At 36.4% G+C, this 17144-nt stretch overlaps 1 protein-coding gene across 1 annotated transcript in view; it reads right to left on the bottom strand.

Moving 5' to 3' along the window:
* Positions 1–6325: 6325 nt before the first annotated feature.
* The window catches only part of LOC578280, a 47070-nt gene continuing 36251 nt past the window's right edge, over positions 6326–17144 (bottom strand). Inside the window, exons 43-54 of the mRNA XM_030977685.1 lie at positions 16402–16755; positions 15868–16030; positions 15174–15337; positions 14828–14965; positions 14456–14587; positions 13784–14000; positions 12862–13191; positions 11571–11898; positions 10749–10914; positions 9817–9984; positions 8918–9082; positions 6326–8248 (exon numbers count right to left, since the gene is read on the bottom strand). Coding sequence (XP_030833545.1) covers positions 8072–8248; positions 8918–9082; positions 9817–9984; positions 10749–10914; positions 11571–11898; positions 12862–13191; positions 13784–14000; positions 14456–14587; positions 14828–14965; positions 15174–15337; positions 15868–16030; positions 16402–16755 — 2502 coding nt within the window. The 3' untranslated portion in view covers positions 6326–8071. The remainder of the gene's footprint in view (positions 8249–8917; positions 9083–9816; positions 9985–10748; positions 10915–11570; positions 11899–12861; positions 13192–13783; positions 14001–14455; positions 14588–14827; positions 14966–15173; positions 15338–15867; positions 16031–16401; positions 16756–17144) is intronic.

The raw sequence follows: 17144 nt of genomic DNA, 5'->3' as shown, positions 1-17144 counted from the left end.
CATACATTCTCTGATTTTATTGAATATTAATTTGCGAGTGTTTGTTTTGCGTGAGTGCTTAATCATATGTGTGCTACTATGCTAATCAGCTAAGGGACCTATGTCCTTAAGTCATAATTGACAGTAATGAGGATTAATGCCTCACAAAAGGGCACTGATATATAACTGATCGACACGATTTTTATCCTGGGGCCTCACAGTCGCAAGGCCATTGCTTAGCCCCTGAATCATGACTGTACGCAGTGTTTGCTAGGCTACGCGGCCGCCCCCACAAATCCCCCAAAACGAAGAAAATGCAATAAATTGTCAAAAATTCATTGCATTTCCCCCCGGCCCCCAACAGGAAAAATTCCTCTGTAGGGCCATGCATTATGGTTCAAGGCATGGCCACACAGAGGAATTTTTCCTGTTGGGGGCCGGGGGGAAATGCAATGAATTTTTGACAATTTATTGCATTTTCTTCGTTTTGGGGGATTTCTGGAAGGGGCCGCGTACCCTAGCAAACACTGCGTACAGTCATGATTCAGGGGCTAAGCAATGGCCTCGTTACTGTGAGGCTCCAGGATAAAAATCGTGTCGATCAGCTATATATCAGTGCCCTTTTGTGAGGCATTAATCCTCATTACTGTCAATTATGACTTAAGGACGTAGGTCCCTTAGCTGATTAGCATAGTAGCACACACATGATTAAGCAGTCACGCAAAACAAACACTTGCAAATTAATATTCAATAAAATCTGAGAATGTATGCCATTATCTAGATCTATTAGAAATAAATAATGTTTAAAAATCCTTCCCTAAACTGGGGTAAAAATAAAAATTCCACCATTATGACCAACAGTGTATATAAGCCATAAACTACGAAGGCATATATTCCATCATGTTAATCGTGTTTTGATAAATCAGTAGGAAACACATAGTGTTCTACTGTACTTTTTTTCTGTATTGGATACGAGTGTTTTTGCCTGTAAATACTAGTGAACATTACAAAATGTTTAGACAAAAATTAATGAATAATGGATTATCATTATCTTTATTATTATAATTATTATCATTATTATTATTATTATTAATACTACAACTATGACTAAACAGTGAAATTCAATTTGATTAATTGGTCAACGATGATGTGTTAGGATGTGAACGATGACATGTGAAACTATAAGTTGTGAATATAAACATAGACTATGCATAATAAAGTAAACGTGAAAGCATTGTGTTGTGTAAGGGTGGGTGTTTAGGTAAAAATTAAATAGTAGAATTAGAAGCCAATCAATAGAGTTAGTTAATGCAATCCCAGTGCGCATTCATATATTGCCATATGAGCAGGACATGTTTATTCACATATTAATTGCGAATGCTGATAAATAAAATGCACAATATGTAAACATGAACGAAGTATAAACCATACATAATTCTAAACATAGACTTAATACGTTTCTTGGTTAAAACTCGTCAATTGTCACTTTGAACATTTCACAACAAAACTAATCCGTCTGATTATTAAAGCGAAAAAATGTATACATCACTGCCCGAAAATCAGCAAGTGTCATCAACTTTCAACAATGAAATCCATAACTATAAGACTCGTCATAGAGAGAAATTTCATATACTAAAATGTACCAAAAAACTTTGTGTAATTTTCTTTTAAACATACTGCACCTCTTGACTGGAATGCACTTCCTCAGGAAATATGTCAAACTAGACATTTAAATTTAAATGTATTTAAAAGGAAAATCTAATCTTGTTCGTTAGCAAACACTGAACCCCTGTATACAATTTTATGTGATAAAAATACATTCAATTTTTCATTCCTACTTTTTCTAACCCCGGGGCTACATTCTCCTTTAATTCTCATCATTCTATATTATTCTCTATCTCTTCCTTTTTATCTTCTTCCCTTTATCCTTATGTTTTATGTTATTTGTATTATATGTATGTATTATTCATTAACTCATACTTTTTATTCTTTTTTATGCATTTGATATTTTGGTATGTATGTATTTATATTATAAATTTTGTATAAGTTGTGTAATTGTTTATGTATGTTCACCTGGAAGGAAAGTTTCTTCATTCTTCGGAAGAAGACAATAACCTTATATTCTATTCTATTCCATTCTATTCTATTCCTTCTTTACTTATAACATATGTTTAATTTATACATATTTGTTTAGTTTTGTAATGTTTTGTAATTATTCAGTATATTATTTATGTACATAATTACCAATTGCAAACAAAAATTGATTCAAATCTTTGGCACAGCTTCGACAAGTTCAAATTTATTTGAACTTTTGCATTGACCAAAATTCCATTTGCTTTCTTTTCCTGTGCATGTATTGATCAGTGACCTTCTCATGTTTGTATAATTCGTATTCCATTTTTTTTGACACCTGCAATATTTTTGTATTCACAAATGTGCTTTTTATTGAATGGAATGAATAAATCGTGAAATTCTTGAAGATGCACAATATGTAAACATCAACGAAGCATAAACAAAAACAACCCCCCCCCCCTAAAAAAAAAAAAGAATTTTGTTGTTTGTTTAAAACTCGTCAATTATCACTTTTAACATTTCTCGACAAAACTAATCCGTCTGATTATTAAAGCAGTTTGGAATTTGGTAGACTGTTCTAACAGTCTGCCAAATTCCAGCAAGATAACTACGAATACATACATACAATTAGTACATACACATAACAATGCATTAATCGGGAGAAGATGGTTATAACAAATTCAGTTCCTTGATGATATGCCATGTTTCTAATCGTTTGGGTGTTCGTCTTTTCAATGTGGGTGAAGGTGTTATTGATAATAAATATCCGGCTGATTTGCATTTACAGATGTTTTATTTGATGTTGTAATGTAATTTGTATTTGTAATTTGTGTGTGTCCGTCATCCCCATTCATTAGATCTCCATTTATTTATACCATTCAATCGACCCTGACTCTAGCAAAGTTTTTCAGAAACCCCCAACACGGAAAAGGCATTTTAATACTCATCTTTCTCGAAACCAACTAATTAAACTTTATCCGCCAACCACGGAGAAGTCTCTGATCTTCCTAAACCGTTTCACGAAAAGCTACCAGCTAAACATCTCATGATAACAATATTTGTGGCGGGAAGAGGAGCTTAGATTTAGCCTCAGTCGCAATTCACAATACCATAGAATTACTTATTAACTATCATTGTTGGTATTGACCGGTGAATCAGATTTTTTGGGTGGAGATGGATAACCCCGGATATTTGAATTTATAGTTATTAACGAAATTAACCATTATAATTTTTCTGAGTAAAAATACGTTGCTATGAAAGTTGTGTCCAATGTTTTAAGCTTCATCAAAATAGTAAAATGACAAATTTAGTTTCAGTTTAGTTTTCAGATTTAGTTATATTTCACATTCACATTTAGTACCTAAATCATAAGCAATAAACAGATTGAAAATAATTTACCTTTCAATATGTGTAAAAATACATACAATAATATCAGGCCATTAAAGTGATAATAAAGTCGAAATAACGTACGGATATATACATGGTATTTAAACTTTAATTAGACAATTACATTCGTAATGAAATAACTTGAAATCTAATGAAAAGCTAAGCTTGTAAATGTTATATTCTCTTGTATAAATATGAACAGTCTATTGAGCATGTATGTTATATTTAATACAAAATTCAAGAAAAATAACAGGAAAAAGGCGAGAGAGAAGCGAAAAAAAGTCGAAGGGATCATAACAAAGAAGAGCAGTGTATATCAGGGAGCCATTGGTGCATAACGTAAATCTTTAAAAAGAACATTTTGAAGAAAGGTGGCGAGCCGAGTTCATTCCACAAAAGTGGTCCGGTGACTATAGTCGTATTGTGTGCGAAAGCTATTTGAGTACGTAGAAAGTGATAAGAATGGCTTTGCTGCGTTGGATAGGAATGAACTGAATAAATTAATGACAATCAAATAAGACACGGGGTCGGGTATATGGCTCCCGGGGGTGGCTCACGTTTCGTGAGTTGAAACATTAATTAAAGATTTCTAAACCTTAAAACACATGTTTAAGTTTACACATTTGGAGATGGAATTTATCTTGAAATTGATATGGGTTTGAAAACTAGAGAATATACTTCTGACGATTGCTTCCCTATACATTGGCAGATTACCCATGCATCCCTTCGAGGGTTTCACTGTTTCCATCGAAACCTTTTGCCAAGATTTGTTTCATAATTTATTTTTATACAAGTATTGAATGATGAAGTCCACTTATAGTCATAATCTATTTTTGTTTAGGTTTTTTGGTTTTGTTTATTATCATAAATTTTATCTTCCACTTTCCTTTGTATTGGACGTAATGACCTCACAAAATATATTTTGAATGACACTGTGGAAATAAACGTGGATCGAGAGATATAGAGAGAGAAAGAATGTTGCAATACTACTCTCATTATGAGATTAGCTACAAAAATAGAAATTGAATTTGACGTCACGGAAACAGTTTAGGTGATCGGGACATAATGTAAATACTCAATGAGAGATTTGGTCTTCAACAAAAATTCACCCTACACTCATAACACGCCTGTACAAGCTCATTTAGTAATCAAGGACGTATAAACAGTAAAAATGATTGTGTTTACTATTGTTTAGAACAACCCTGTTACCATTAAATTAATGACAATACTAGGCGAACTAACAACCAAATAACACTTCGTTCGTAAAGTTAAAGTAATGAATATTTATTACACGAATATGTCGGATCGTACAGCTAGAGCAGCAAGAAAAGCGATATTGACGGTCGAGAATCGTGAAGAGAAAATGTGCAGATGAGAATTGTCAGAGAGATAATTTAAGTATCGATGGAGAATAGTAAGAATCAAGAGGCAATCGCCGAATCTGACTGTGAGACCAAAAGGCCGGACTGCATGTTCAGATTCACGACCCATACCGGCCAAGTGTCATGTTTTGACGGCGGTTTGGGTGGATCGGTGATGATAAAGGGAGCGTTAATCGGCCGATCATCTAATAACACAGAATCAATGAGAAACTCGGACTTAGAAAAAAAATCCCAGCCGCTATTCATATAACAAGTACAAAGTAGAAATCATAATGGCAGATTTTGCGGCCTTCACCTTGAATCGGAATTTTGACCACGATCCCGTCTCCTGATACAAAATTGACTTCCCAATTAATTTTTAGAGTAAAGTCTCGGCTACAACATAATAAAATATGAGAGACATCAGAGTACGGATAGACGAGATATATTCAAAACAACAAAGGAAAATATTACCTAATCGAATCAAATTCAATGGTTGTTCTCTAAATTGCACTACTGTATGTTGACGTCAAAGCATTCTAACAGCAAACGTGATAAACGAAATTGCATCTCCAATTCATACCCTATCAGAACATAGAACGAATGTCTATGAGCTAAAGTTAGGTCAATGATGGCTAAAAGTGATTAGAAATCGCTAAAAAAATAGTGTCAGCAACACAATACAAGTGCAAAAACTGAATCAATACATTCAGTACAGATAGCACACGCTAAAATGCGAGCGCATGCAAGATTTGTATATGTTCATAAAGGCCTGAAACGTGTAGCAAATTGGTCGAATAAGCATTTTGAACAATTTAAAATGTCGACGCACGCACAGACCTGGGTGTGACCACGTACATGGGTGCAAATTCAGTGTGTGTGCGAAGCGCGAGGCCTTCTGGCCGAGCAATCTAACTCGAAAAAAAATCAAATCAGGACAGTTCTTTAAGTCTACAAAATCTAAACTTCATTTATTCAAAATAGTTTCACAAAATACACAGAAAACACAACAAAACATATATTTAAAAAACAAATCAGAAATGTACACATTATGCTAATAAAACAACCATTAAAAATGATTTTGTTCGTAATTCAAGTATAGCATAATATTCAACAAGCTTCTAGTGTCTCTTCTTATGTACAAATATACTTTTAAATTCAACAATTAATTGAAAGGAAATACACTGATTGTTCATTGAAAGACTCTGATAAATAATTTGACACACTCAAATAATTAATGTACAGCATCAGAAAATTAATGTACAATTTATAAATATGATCAATACAAATAACTCTTACAAGTCATGATTTACACATTTAACATCTAACAATACTTTTTCAATTCAATACAGAATCAAAGGTGAATACAAATTTTGTTCAAATAAAGGCTTTTCAATACATTTTTCAAGGTGATTTATTTATTCAATTGGATGGAATTGGTAAATAAATGATATTCATTTTTGCATGCCATAATTATTTTGCAGTTTTGTTATGTCACAAATAACATGATTAATAATAGTGCATTCATTATACGCTGTAAAGGATGCATAACATTGTATTTAATATATTACATAGAATATCTTCCTTGACATGTTAAATAAAAACCCAAAGTAAGAAAGATGCTGTTTTGACAGCTTATAGTTTTATAAAGCCGTTATGACTGGACGGATCATATACCTAACTCAAACTAGAAATTTGTCACACATAAACTTGTATTGATATGTACTTGTTGAATAAATATTTGAATGGTTTTATATGCTCAATTCATTAATTTACTGCGTGGAAAATTTAAATGCTACCACGACTTAACATTATTGGATGGAATATTCTCCTCTTTTTTTACGATTAAAAATCTGAAATCCACATACATATTTTCTATTTACTAAAGTTTTCTGGCCAACAATAAAATATTTCTATTTATAGGAGTTCGTTCGTTGGTTATTCACATTATTGATCTACAATGAAGGCAAAAAACACATTATTGAAGGACGGTCGTAAAAAGAAATACTTTGGAAACTGCTATCGCTTTAGAATCCTGGACGGAACAAATGTCAAAAATACTTTGTACAAAGTTTTGATAAATATCTTTGCATAAAGAATACGAAAATGATTGAAAGGCACAAGATAATTAATACAGTAACGTTTTTATACAAATTTAATGTACTTTCAAATAGTCAAATAACCAACGTGTCATAAGAAAGAGATCAGAAATCAGTATTTCAGAAATTTAATCCTGACAATAACCTAGTGCTTAGAACCTTATGTATTAAGCAACATTGAAATGTAATATAATATATTTACATCATTATTATTATCAATCATATCATTCTGAGTATTGCAATAGAATCAAGATTAAGAGCACACACATATATACACATTTTTATAAAACTTAAAATGTATAATCATTACTACGACAAAATATATTCTTGTAAAGATATAGTCCATATATATACAAGTCTAAGACAATGCGGTAACAATCTATGTATACATAATCAGTATAAAAGTCAGTAAATAAATAAATGATCAGAAGTTTACTGGATTTCTTCAAGTATTTATTTTTGAATTCAAGGGTCTTTCTCCTATAAGAAAAGGTTGTACATGTACTGACTTTTCAATTTTGTGCATAACAGACTCTGGGTGTCTGGAATAAGCCTCTGTTGGGAATCAAGATACCCCCTCTTTCTGAATGGTGCAGTCCAGTTGGTATAAGACAGCAGAAATGTTGGAAGATTCCATTAAGTCAGCTTTTAAAAAAAAATTATTTGATCATGCTTTTGTGCAAAACTGGTTTAAAATAAACATCTGAAATAGTTATATGTATTTACCTTTGCTTTAAATGGGTTGACCCTCATTGTACACATTGTTATAAAATTGCGGCTGTTCTATTTGATTTCTGTGGAAGATAAACCAAAAACTTATGCTCTTAAATTGGCACCCCAGTTGTGGCCTACATGTATAACTGTAAAACAGTTCTCACCAGACTGCACTTCCCTCTTTAACTCAGTGAAATAACCCATATGGTACATGACTTTATAACAAACGGACTGTTCCATTATGCGATAAAGGGGAGTTTTCACTTATTGAATCCTTACATCCGAGTGGGCAGTGTACTTGCTACAAAATGTATTTTCCTTCTACAAATAACTTACTGTACAGGTCAATATTTTCAAATCTTATACGAGTATCATCCCTTAGAGACTAAATGGAATAACCCAGATACCGCACGACTCTATGACTAAGTGACCATTCCATTATGCATAACAGGGGAGTTTTTACTTCTTCTTGACATCTTTGCGTCTGAGTTGGGTTTGTAGTTGCTGCTGTCTCTCTTCAAGTAGCTTGCTGTACGAGTCAATCTTCTTGGAGAGAGTGTCCCGTTTGAGATTAAGGTCGGTCAGGTTGTTTTGTGCATCGCTCAGAAGTTTAGTTGTGTCCTTCATCAGCTTCTCCTATTATACAAAAGAAACAAAAAGGAGGAAGTTAATACAAGACAGATAAAAATATGCAGGAAAACAAGATTTAGCATACATGTAAGGCTTTGAATGCAAAATCTATGGAATTAAAAAAAGAAGTTTTGCCTTCAAATACGATATCACACCTTCTAAATATTTTATCACAAACAACTTTAGCTTCTCAATTTGCACTTATTTTCAAATTATAAGATAAAAGTGTATACTACAAAAAGTTCACCTGTAACCTACAGCTTTTACCTTACAAGAATGAAAGTCAACTCTTTCGGCAAAACAAAAAATAATGTCATATAATGAATAATAAAAAGGACCCCTTATGTATATGTCCGTTAATCAGTGTCGTTCGAGGCGTTTAGACATCATTACCCTAATTTTAGGTGAGCCATTAAAGAAACTAGCATATCAGGTACCCATTTTCGCCTGGCCGGAAAGTGGCAAATGTAGATAACATCTTGCAACAGGACATTAGTGTCGAGCTGGGTTTCGAACTCCCCACCTTGTGATTGACTGTCCAGTGACTTGTCCATTAGACCACAACACCTCTCCACCACTATTTGTTAACTTTAAATGTCACGACACAACATTTTTAAAAAATGCTGAATTTCTGAGGCTAAGGATGCTGCATAATTTAAATCTTAATTTACTTACCTTCTCCTCAGGCTTCTCCTTCTCTTCCTCTGCAAGTGTCTTCTGAGAGTGTAGTTCTTCATAGATGGCGCTGATCGTGCCCTGCGTCTTGACGTATTTGGTGCTGAGCTCTGCGAAGGTGGTATTGAGCTTATCAAGTTTCTCCGTCAGTGAGTTGACTTCGTCCTGAAGGTGTAGGAGAAAAGATAATTGTGAAGGAAATAGTTTTAAAGCGGGACCGCACTACTTGTAGCTACTTGCGCCTTATATATATATATATATATATAACATATATATATATATATATATATATTAAACAATGCCTATGCGGTACCCTTTGGTCCCCCATGATCCCCTTTTTCTTATGTTAGTTGAGAGCTGATTTGATGAGATAATCACCTGTCAGTGACCCCTGACCAACCAGGTAGGAAGGTCTAATCCCTGTTGGCCAAACTAGTGCAAACAGGATTTAAATGTAAGGATTATGCCTAAGAGAGTGATATGCACAAGTTTTAACTTGGATTTCTCAGTCACCAGGTTGTTTTCTCTAAACGATTAGGATAAACATTATCATAATATTATAAAGTGTAATCAATATAAATGCATGAAGTCAATGAATTAAAGATTAAGAAAGGAAACTGAATTGTAACAAGCAAGCTTTAGGTGTGTCTTGAGTATGGCTTTGAAAGTTTGAAGGGTTTTGACTGTATCCACAATATCTCTTCGACACCACTTATAGCTACTTGCGCCCTCTTTATAGCAAACAATGCCTAATTGGTGCCTGTTGGTCCCCCATGATCCCCTTTTTCTTATGTTAATTTAGAACTGTTTGATGAGATAACCACCTGTCAGTGACCTTGCAGGGAGTTCTAATCCCCCTGGCCAAACTAGTGCAGACTCTGAACCAAATCTTAACTTACCATAAGGAATTGTTTCTGTAGGTTCTTATCCTGGGCTTTGCTAGCAGCCAGCATGATGCGACCGCCGGAACGCTCCTTGGCCGTAGCTCCCTGGGACACACTCTGCCAGAGTGCGGTACCACTCAGCTCATCGGGGAGCTGGTCAATGGCGCCTTTCATGCCCTTCATCTGAAAAAGAAATGGTTTAAGTAGTTGATGATTTATTTGGTTGTGACAAGGCAAAGGGCATAGGAGGCAAACCTGTCTTTAGTGGACACCTCTCTATAAAGGTCACCTGTCTATAGTGGCCATGCATTTTGTCTCCATCAAAGAGAGAAATGTGTGTTGGAGAACCTGACTAGAAAGGTCACCTTAGTGGCCCCTTTTTGTCTGGCCTTAATAGACAGATTTGACTGTATATGTATGACAAAGCAACTACAGCAGACCAAGAACTCAAATATATTATGTACTTTCATTGTAAAGCTGCCTGGACAATACATAACATTGGAACTTGAAAACATAAGGGAATAGAAGCTTAAAAGATCCAAGGGGTGTTAGAATACAGATATAATGATAGACAGCAAGAAAAATAGAAAGACTGATAGATAAAGAGAGAAGAGAGAAATAGGAGAGGGCGAAAGAGAAGAAGAGAGGGAGAGGGAAGAAGTATGGGGAGGATAAGGAAGCATGAAATAAAAGATAGCAATGACATGGTTAGTATGGAGAGAGGTAAAGAGAGGGAAAATAAAGCATTGACAGAGATAGAAAGAGAGAGAGAAAGAGGGAGAGAGGAGAAATACAAATATATTAAGACAACATCAAACATACAAATAGGTCTGTGAAGAAAGAGACACGGAGAGACTGAAGGATGAAAAATTAAAAAGCAGAAAGAGATGAAGGCAAAGAAAAGACAGGACAGAAACACTGTAAGAAAGAGAGCATTTATAACTTACAGCTGGATGAGTCTTGGATGTTGCTGGCTTTCCAGTCAGCTTTGCCAGACGTTTGTCAACATCATCACTGCTCCCATGTTGCCTTGACAACGCCATCTTATCTTCTACTGCTCCAAGGAAGTTCCTCATCTTGTCGTTCAGACTAAAGTTACTGAACGAGCTCATCCTGTAATAAAAAGAAAATTTCCAATAGTGAATACAATTTCTTCAAATACTAAGTGAGGAGTTCCCATTCTAATTTGTAAAATAACACACAATAGATTGAAGTAGCATAATGAGTAATTTGATATTGATGTATATGTCATCAATACTGACAAGGTAAAAATACAATGTAGTATACAAATGTTGACTGCTTTGAGGGGCACGGTAAACACTTATAGCCCGAGGAGGGCTTGCTACTGTTCTTTGTCCCGAAACGACAGTCGAGGGGGATAGCGCAGTTGTGAGATCACTGAGGGCCATAGTTTTTTTCCTGTGATGCAAAAAAGAAGCAGTCAACATTTGTTTACATAGCGCAACCTTTGTTAGCTCAAAAATTAATTTCAAAAACTGATGAAATACGGTACCGTAAAGTAATTCTCATAGATCGCTCTTTCTAAATTTTGTTTTCGGTGTGCTATACATGTATGATATGGTGCCGGCCGCGCGCCCACGTATCTAAATTACCATAGCTACGAGCACACATACAAAGACATAACACTATGCCCGGTCAATATTTTTCACCATACCGCCCGGCAGTCCGTAGTGAATTTCATGCCCGCAAATTTGACCAATCAGAGGCCTAGAATCTAGACATGTGGTATATAAAGACAAATATTTCACCTCTCTGAGAGGAGCTCCTTGTTGAAGTGAACCCCATCCTCATCGCTACCATGCAGGAGCTTGACGTCCATGAGCCTCTCCAACGAGTCCTCCTTCTCTGTCTCCAGCTGCTCTCCACCAAACATGGCATCGATGAGGGCCTTGGACTGGGCGGGGTCGAGTGGCGGCTCCTCCAGGGTGCTGATACCCTCGCCGTCCCGGTCAGAGGTGGTGTCCCGCGGTGAGTTCTTGCTGCGGTAGCGGGCGAAGAAGAGATCGTTGCAAACGACGGATAGCGCAAGGTGGAACTCGCGGAGGAAGTCGACGTTGGTGTCGTCTCGCATATCACCTGAGGATAACAAAGAAGAGTAACGATTACATCACATTGTACAATTGAGTCTGACAATCAACATCAGGGATGCCAGTTAGAATTGATCAAAGGGCTTGGAAATCACCTAGAATGAGCCATTTTGTACACAAAAAAGCCTAAACTATGGTCTGAAAATAACTCACCAGGGCCTGAAATCATGCTATTGCCTGAAAACTGGCATTCCTGCTACATGTTCATTCATTCATTCATTTCGGTTTATTGAGTAAAAATTCCATGTTAAAACAGTCAGGAGACTGATACAAACAAAGATTACAAAGTTCAAATATAAATAAAAAATACATCAATATGGAAAACAATCAAAAATAAGTTCAAGGAATAAATTAACAATAATAATAATGGAAACTTTAATATATTGCACATCATCCATAAAATGAAATTATATAAAATAAAACAAATCAAATTTACATACATGGATGAGTGGGAAAAAGAAGAAGAGAGAATTGGCAAAGCATTTCATTCCCTTTTCTCGTAACATTTAGATTTTGAGCATTTACATTTTTAACACAATTAACAGAAATTGATATATAAAACGTGATGATGATAATATTGGATATACATGTTTTAAAAATCTACTAGATCTACTAGCAAATATGAAGAAAGTTAAAAAGTAAGAAATGAAATGGGCATCTGAATGAATGAATTAAAACTACACATTGAAAACTAGTAAAACTATATACCTATTGCAGTAGACATAAATGTACATCATTCTTTTATACATTATAATCTAGTACTATGCTAAGAACAATCATGCAATGCCAATATGCAACAAATTATGTCATATTTGTCATTATTTTGTTGCTTTTAAGCTATTGAACATGTTAAATACTTATACTAAGTTAGACAGCACCACCTGTGCGCTAAGAAACACCTGTATAAAGCACCCTTTAAATGTAATTATTATTAATTCTTATTATAACTGACCTGCTTTGATGTGAGCAAGAGCATGGATGATAACGAGCATGAACTCTCCGACGCTACCAAGCCTCTCCTCCCTCACGTACAGGATATGGTTCAGGTCATCGTAGTGGAACGAGTTCCGGTAAGCGTTCCTCACAAGCTTCTCGTTGACGGGGATCTTCTCCGCGATGAGCAGCGAGACGGGCTTGTGGCCGCAGTGGACAGCGACGAGACGCACCACGAAGCATCCAAAGCGGTAAGCCACGAAGCTGCGGGGTGAGAGCTTGTTGAGGTCGATCGGCACGAGCTCCTGGTCGTTTGTCCATTCGGTGTCGTTCTTGTCTGTGAAGATTTCTGTGAGACAAAGCAAGGTTGGTAGTCATTTGAATATCACCAATAGTCAATATTGTCTAGGACATCACATAATGGGGTTTGAATAAAAGAGTTTCAGTTGATTAGAAAGTTCTAGTATCACATCCAAAAGGAAGATCTATCTTTAACAGTTTCTACGTCTAAGGTTCAGACATCTTCCTCAGAAGCAAATTGGCAGATACGACGCAGTAACCGCCAAAACGACTAGGTAAATTTTCCTTTTGGATGTGATACAAGAACTTTCATATCAGGGCTTAATACTGTACAACATTCATTCAAGAAATTAGAAATAAAGTTAGTACTGGGAGATGAATTTCAGTTTTATGCCCCAGTCACACCGCCATACAAACTCAAGTCAAGACTGACCCTAAATTGCTTGAATTTCTGCCATTGGTGCTAATGTTATTATTTATGAGGTCTGTAGTCGGTCTGGCGGTGGTCTTATTGATATGACTGAGGAAATAAGGAAGCACACCCCTACTGGCCTAGCTAATGCATTCATAAATAATATCTAACATGAAAATCATTTTACGGGACTGAAGACACCAATCACGGTTAGTGGGACTACACATACCTTCTCCACGCTTGCGCTGAGGCAGCGTACCATCCTCCATGGTACGCTTGATCTCGCCCAGCTTGCGGTAGAGCGGTGATGACATGAGAAGGTTGGCCAAGTCTGCATCACTGAGGGCAGCAGCCATGGTGTAGTCCGTCGGGAAGGCTTGTTCTTGTTGGGCGGGAGCATCCGAAAGGAGGTGGTCTGATTCTACACTGTTACGCAGCAGGATTACCTGTTTAAGAGGATATCATGGAGTGAAAATGTAAAATAGAACTCTGCGTTTGCATCCTGGCTCTCTTTGGTGTCTCTCATGTATGATATCTCTTTCCATAACTCTTTCCATAAATCTTTCCATCCTTCCATAAAATGAATCCCTTGTCTAACTTATTCAATATCAGCCACTTTTTCTGTATTGCTTTACATAATAAATGTATACTAGTCTCTCCTTTACTACTCCCACTCTTCATCTCTTACTTTCTCTCATTCTTACCCTCTCCCTCGCTCATCCATTTTTTACAATTTTTTCTCTCTTATTCTTTCTCTCCTCTATAATTCTTTATCTCTATTTCTCTCCCTCTTTTATTTCCTTGTATCTTACGTAACCCCCATCGCTCGCTCACTCTATCTCTCTCTCTTTCTCCCGCTCACTCTCTTTCTCTCTCCCTTTCTTTCATTCTCTCTTCTTACCTCTTCCGCCTTCATCCTCTCTTCCTCTGACTTGAGCTCCTCCTCTTTCTCCTTGATGTTCTCCTCCACCTGGCCCTGCACCTGTTCTACCTTGGCCTTTCGTCTCTCCTCCTTCCGCTTTCGGATTCTCTCCTGTGGGTCGAAGAATTAAATCATGAATTTAGAGCATTGATGAACATTAATTCTATAAATTAATCTTTTCATTGATCCATTTCAATGCATTAATCAGATATTTCATTGTTATCAATTCTTCTATCCATCCTCAGCATCCATCTGATTTTGGACCTTTTGAACATCTCTATCAAACTCGGCAATTATCAATCCATCCATCCATCCATCTATTAATTTGTCTATCTTTCTAGTGATACATACCTCTAGTTCACTCTGCATCCTCAGTCTATCAGCATCCATCTGGTTTTGGACCTTCTGAAGATCTCTTTCAAACTCGGCAATGATCTTCTCTTGCTCCTCCTGGCTTGCTCCTTGATCCTTCATGGCCGACAGTTTCTCCTGCAAACAAGAACAAAGGAGCACGTAAGTGATACATGTAGTTTACAGGGAGTGGGTCATCAGTTTCCATGTGCAGAAGGTCATAATTCGCTGACACTAGACTTGGTGGAAACACCAAAGTTCATATCGCGGAACAGATGTAATTTTGATGTACATGTATATACTGACAGAGTATACTTGTTTTTATTTCATAGAGAAGGAAACCCACCTCTTGTTTCTTCTTCTTATCTTTGATGAGTTGATCTTTTCTCTTGTTGAGACCATTGATTCTCTTCTCGTTCTTCTCTCTATCTTTCTTCTCTTCATCAGTTAGTTTGCTTTCGTATTCTTCCAATTCACGCGCCATCTTCTTCTTCTCGTTCTCCTCAAAGTCTGGAGATGAAAGAATGTTTGGAGACAGGATTTTTAATAGGGAATCAAGAGAAAATATTAATGATTTCGATCATGGTTAATTCTAAATTCATTCAAACATTGTCATTGTTTTCATATTATTTTTTAACTCTTACTAACTTTATACAAATACCTATATAATTCTGCTCCTCCACATTTAATTATCATCATCATCATCACCACCATCAACATCATTTGCATCATCATCATTACGAACACCACCACCATTGTCATTATCATCATCAAAATCATCATTACCGCCACCATCACCAACATCAACGTCATCAACATCACCATCAACAACATCATCATCATCACTATCATTAACATCATCTTCATCATTATCATCATCACAATCATCATCAAAATCTTCATCATCACCATCATCATCATCATCATCGCCGCCACCATCACCAACATCTCCGTCATCACCACCAACATCACCGTCATCACCATCAACACCACCACCACCACCACCATAATCTTCTCACCCACTGCACCTGTCTTCTTACCTTCTCTTTCTTTCCTGATCCTCTCCTCGTTGGCCATCCTCTCAGATTCTAGCTTCTGCCTGACTTCTTCAATCTCTTGAGCTGCCTTGGCGGCCTGTTCGGCATTAACCACATGGTTAGCGTCTTGGTCTGAGCTTAACTCTTTCAAGGCATCCGCATACTCCTATTGACAAAAATAAAATTAGGAAATGAATGAATAATTAAATAAATAAAAATTCTACATGAAGGAATAAATGAATAAATGAAAGAATGGAAGAATGAATAAATGGATAAATGAATAACTAAATAAATTATTAAATAGCATGGGTCATTACTTTTCTGTTATCTATAAAATAGCAATCTAGATTTATAGTCTTGAACATTTTCATAATGTATAATAAAGTTTGCATGATTCTCATCGAGTTGAATATTATGTCTTTCCCAAAATTTAATGTACCAACTTCATGTAAGAAATACATGAAAAATGAAGAAGACAAAAGTATAATTTTCCATAACAGATATAAAATTCCTGAATTTCATTCTCATCGTGTGTACCTGATAGTGTCTCTCCTTCATCTGGAGCTTGGCTCGGGCGTATCGGAGCTCCCAGTCGCTGAGGGCGCCCTTCTCAATGCCCTTCTTCTCGTCCGCCAGCTCCCGCTCCAGCTTGTTCAGCTCAATCTGCTGCTTGTTGAGGAGTGCAGCCTTGCGTTGCTGCCGTTGGTCCGACGTCAGGTCTTCCTTGGCCAGATCTGCAAGTTCCTTCTCGTGCCTCTGGAGCATGGAGTCGCGTTTGGCGTTGTACTTGTCGTGGAGCTTGTCGAGAGCACCCTCGACGGCGATGCGACGTTCAGCAGCAAATTGGGCATCGAGGCCCCTGGCTTCCTGGGCTTGGCGTTTGGCAAGAACCTATGGTTAAGTGAGATGAATTTTTAATAAAATTCACGTTAACCACCAGTGAATGTAAAAATGAACCATGCTTACATCATTCTTAATGTTTTGAGAAAAACTGACAATGCTAAATCTATTTCACAACATCAAAAATCTGCTCTACTTTTTCTCTTTGTTTCATTCCTCCTTTCGTCTGAACCACTATCCATTTAGTTTTAACATATAATAACATATAATATGCAACCTATCTGCTTTCTTCAATCATTTTCAATTCTTTTGGTTTTTTAAAGCTCTGTCCTCCAGCCGTTTGTATCTCTTGCAACATCCTTTTCCTCTCCACCTCCTAACTCTCCTCTTCCCTCCCAATCCCCTCTACTCCTCCTCTCTTCCTTTCTTACTTTCCATTT

Source organism: Strongylocentrotus purpuratus, unplaced genomic scaffold (assembly GCF_000002235.5).
Source record: "Strongylocentrotus purpuratus isolate Spur 01 unplaced genomic scaffold, Spur_5.0 spur5_scaffold_1, whole genome shotgun sequence".
NCBI classification, from domain to species: Eukaryota; Metazoa; Echinodermata; class Echinoidea; order Camarodonta; family Strongylocentrotidae; genus Strongylocentrotus; species Strongylocentrotus purpuratus.
This window is presented reverse-complemented; position numbering and strand designations above follow the sequence as displayed.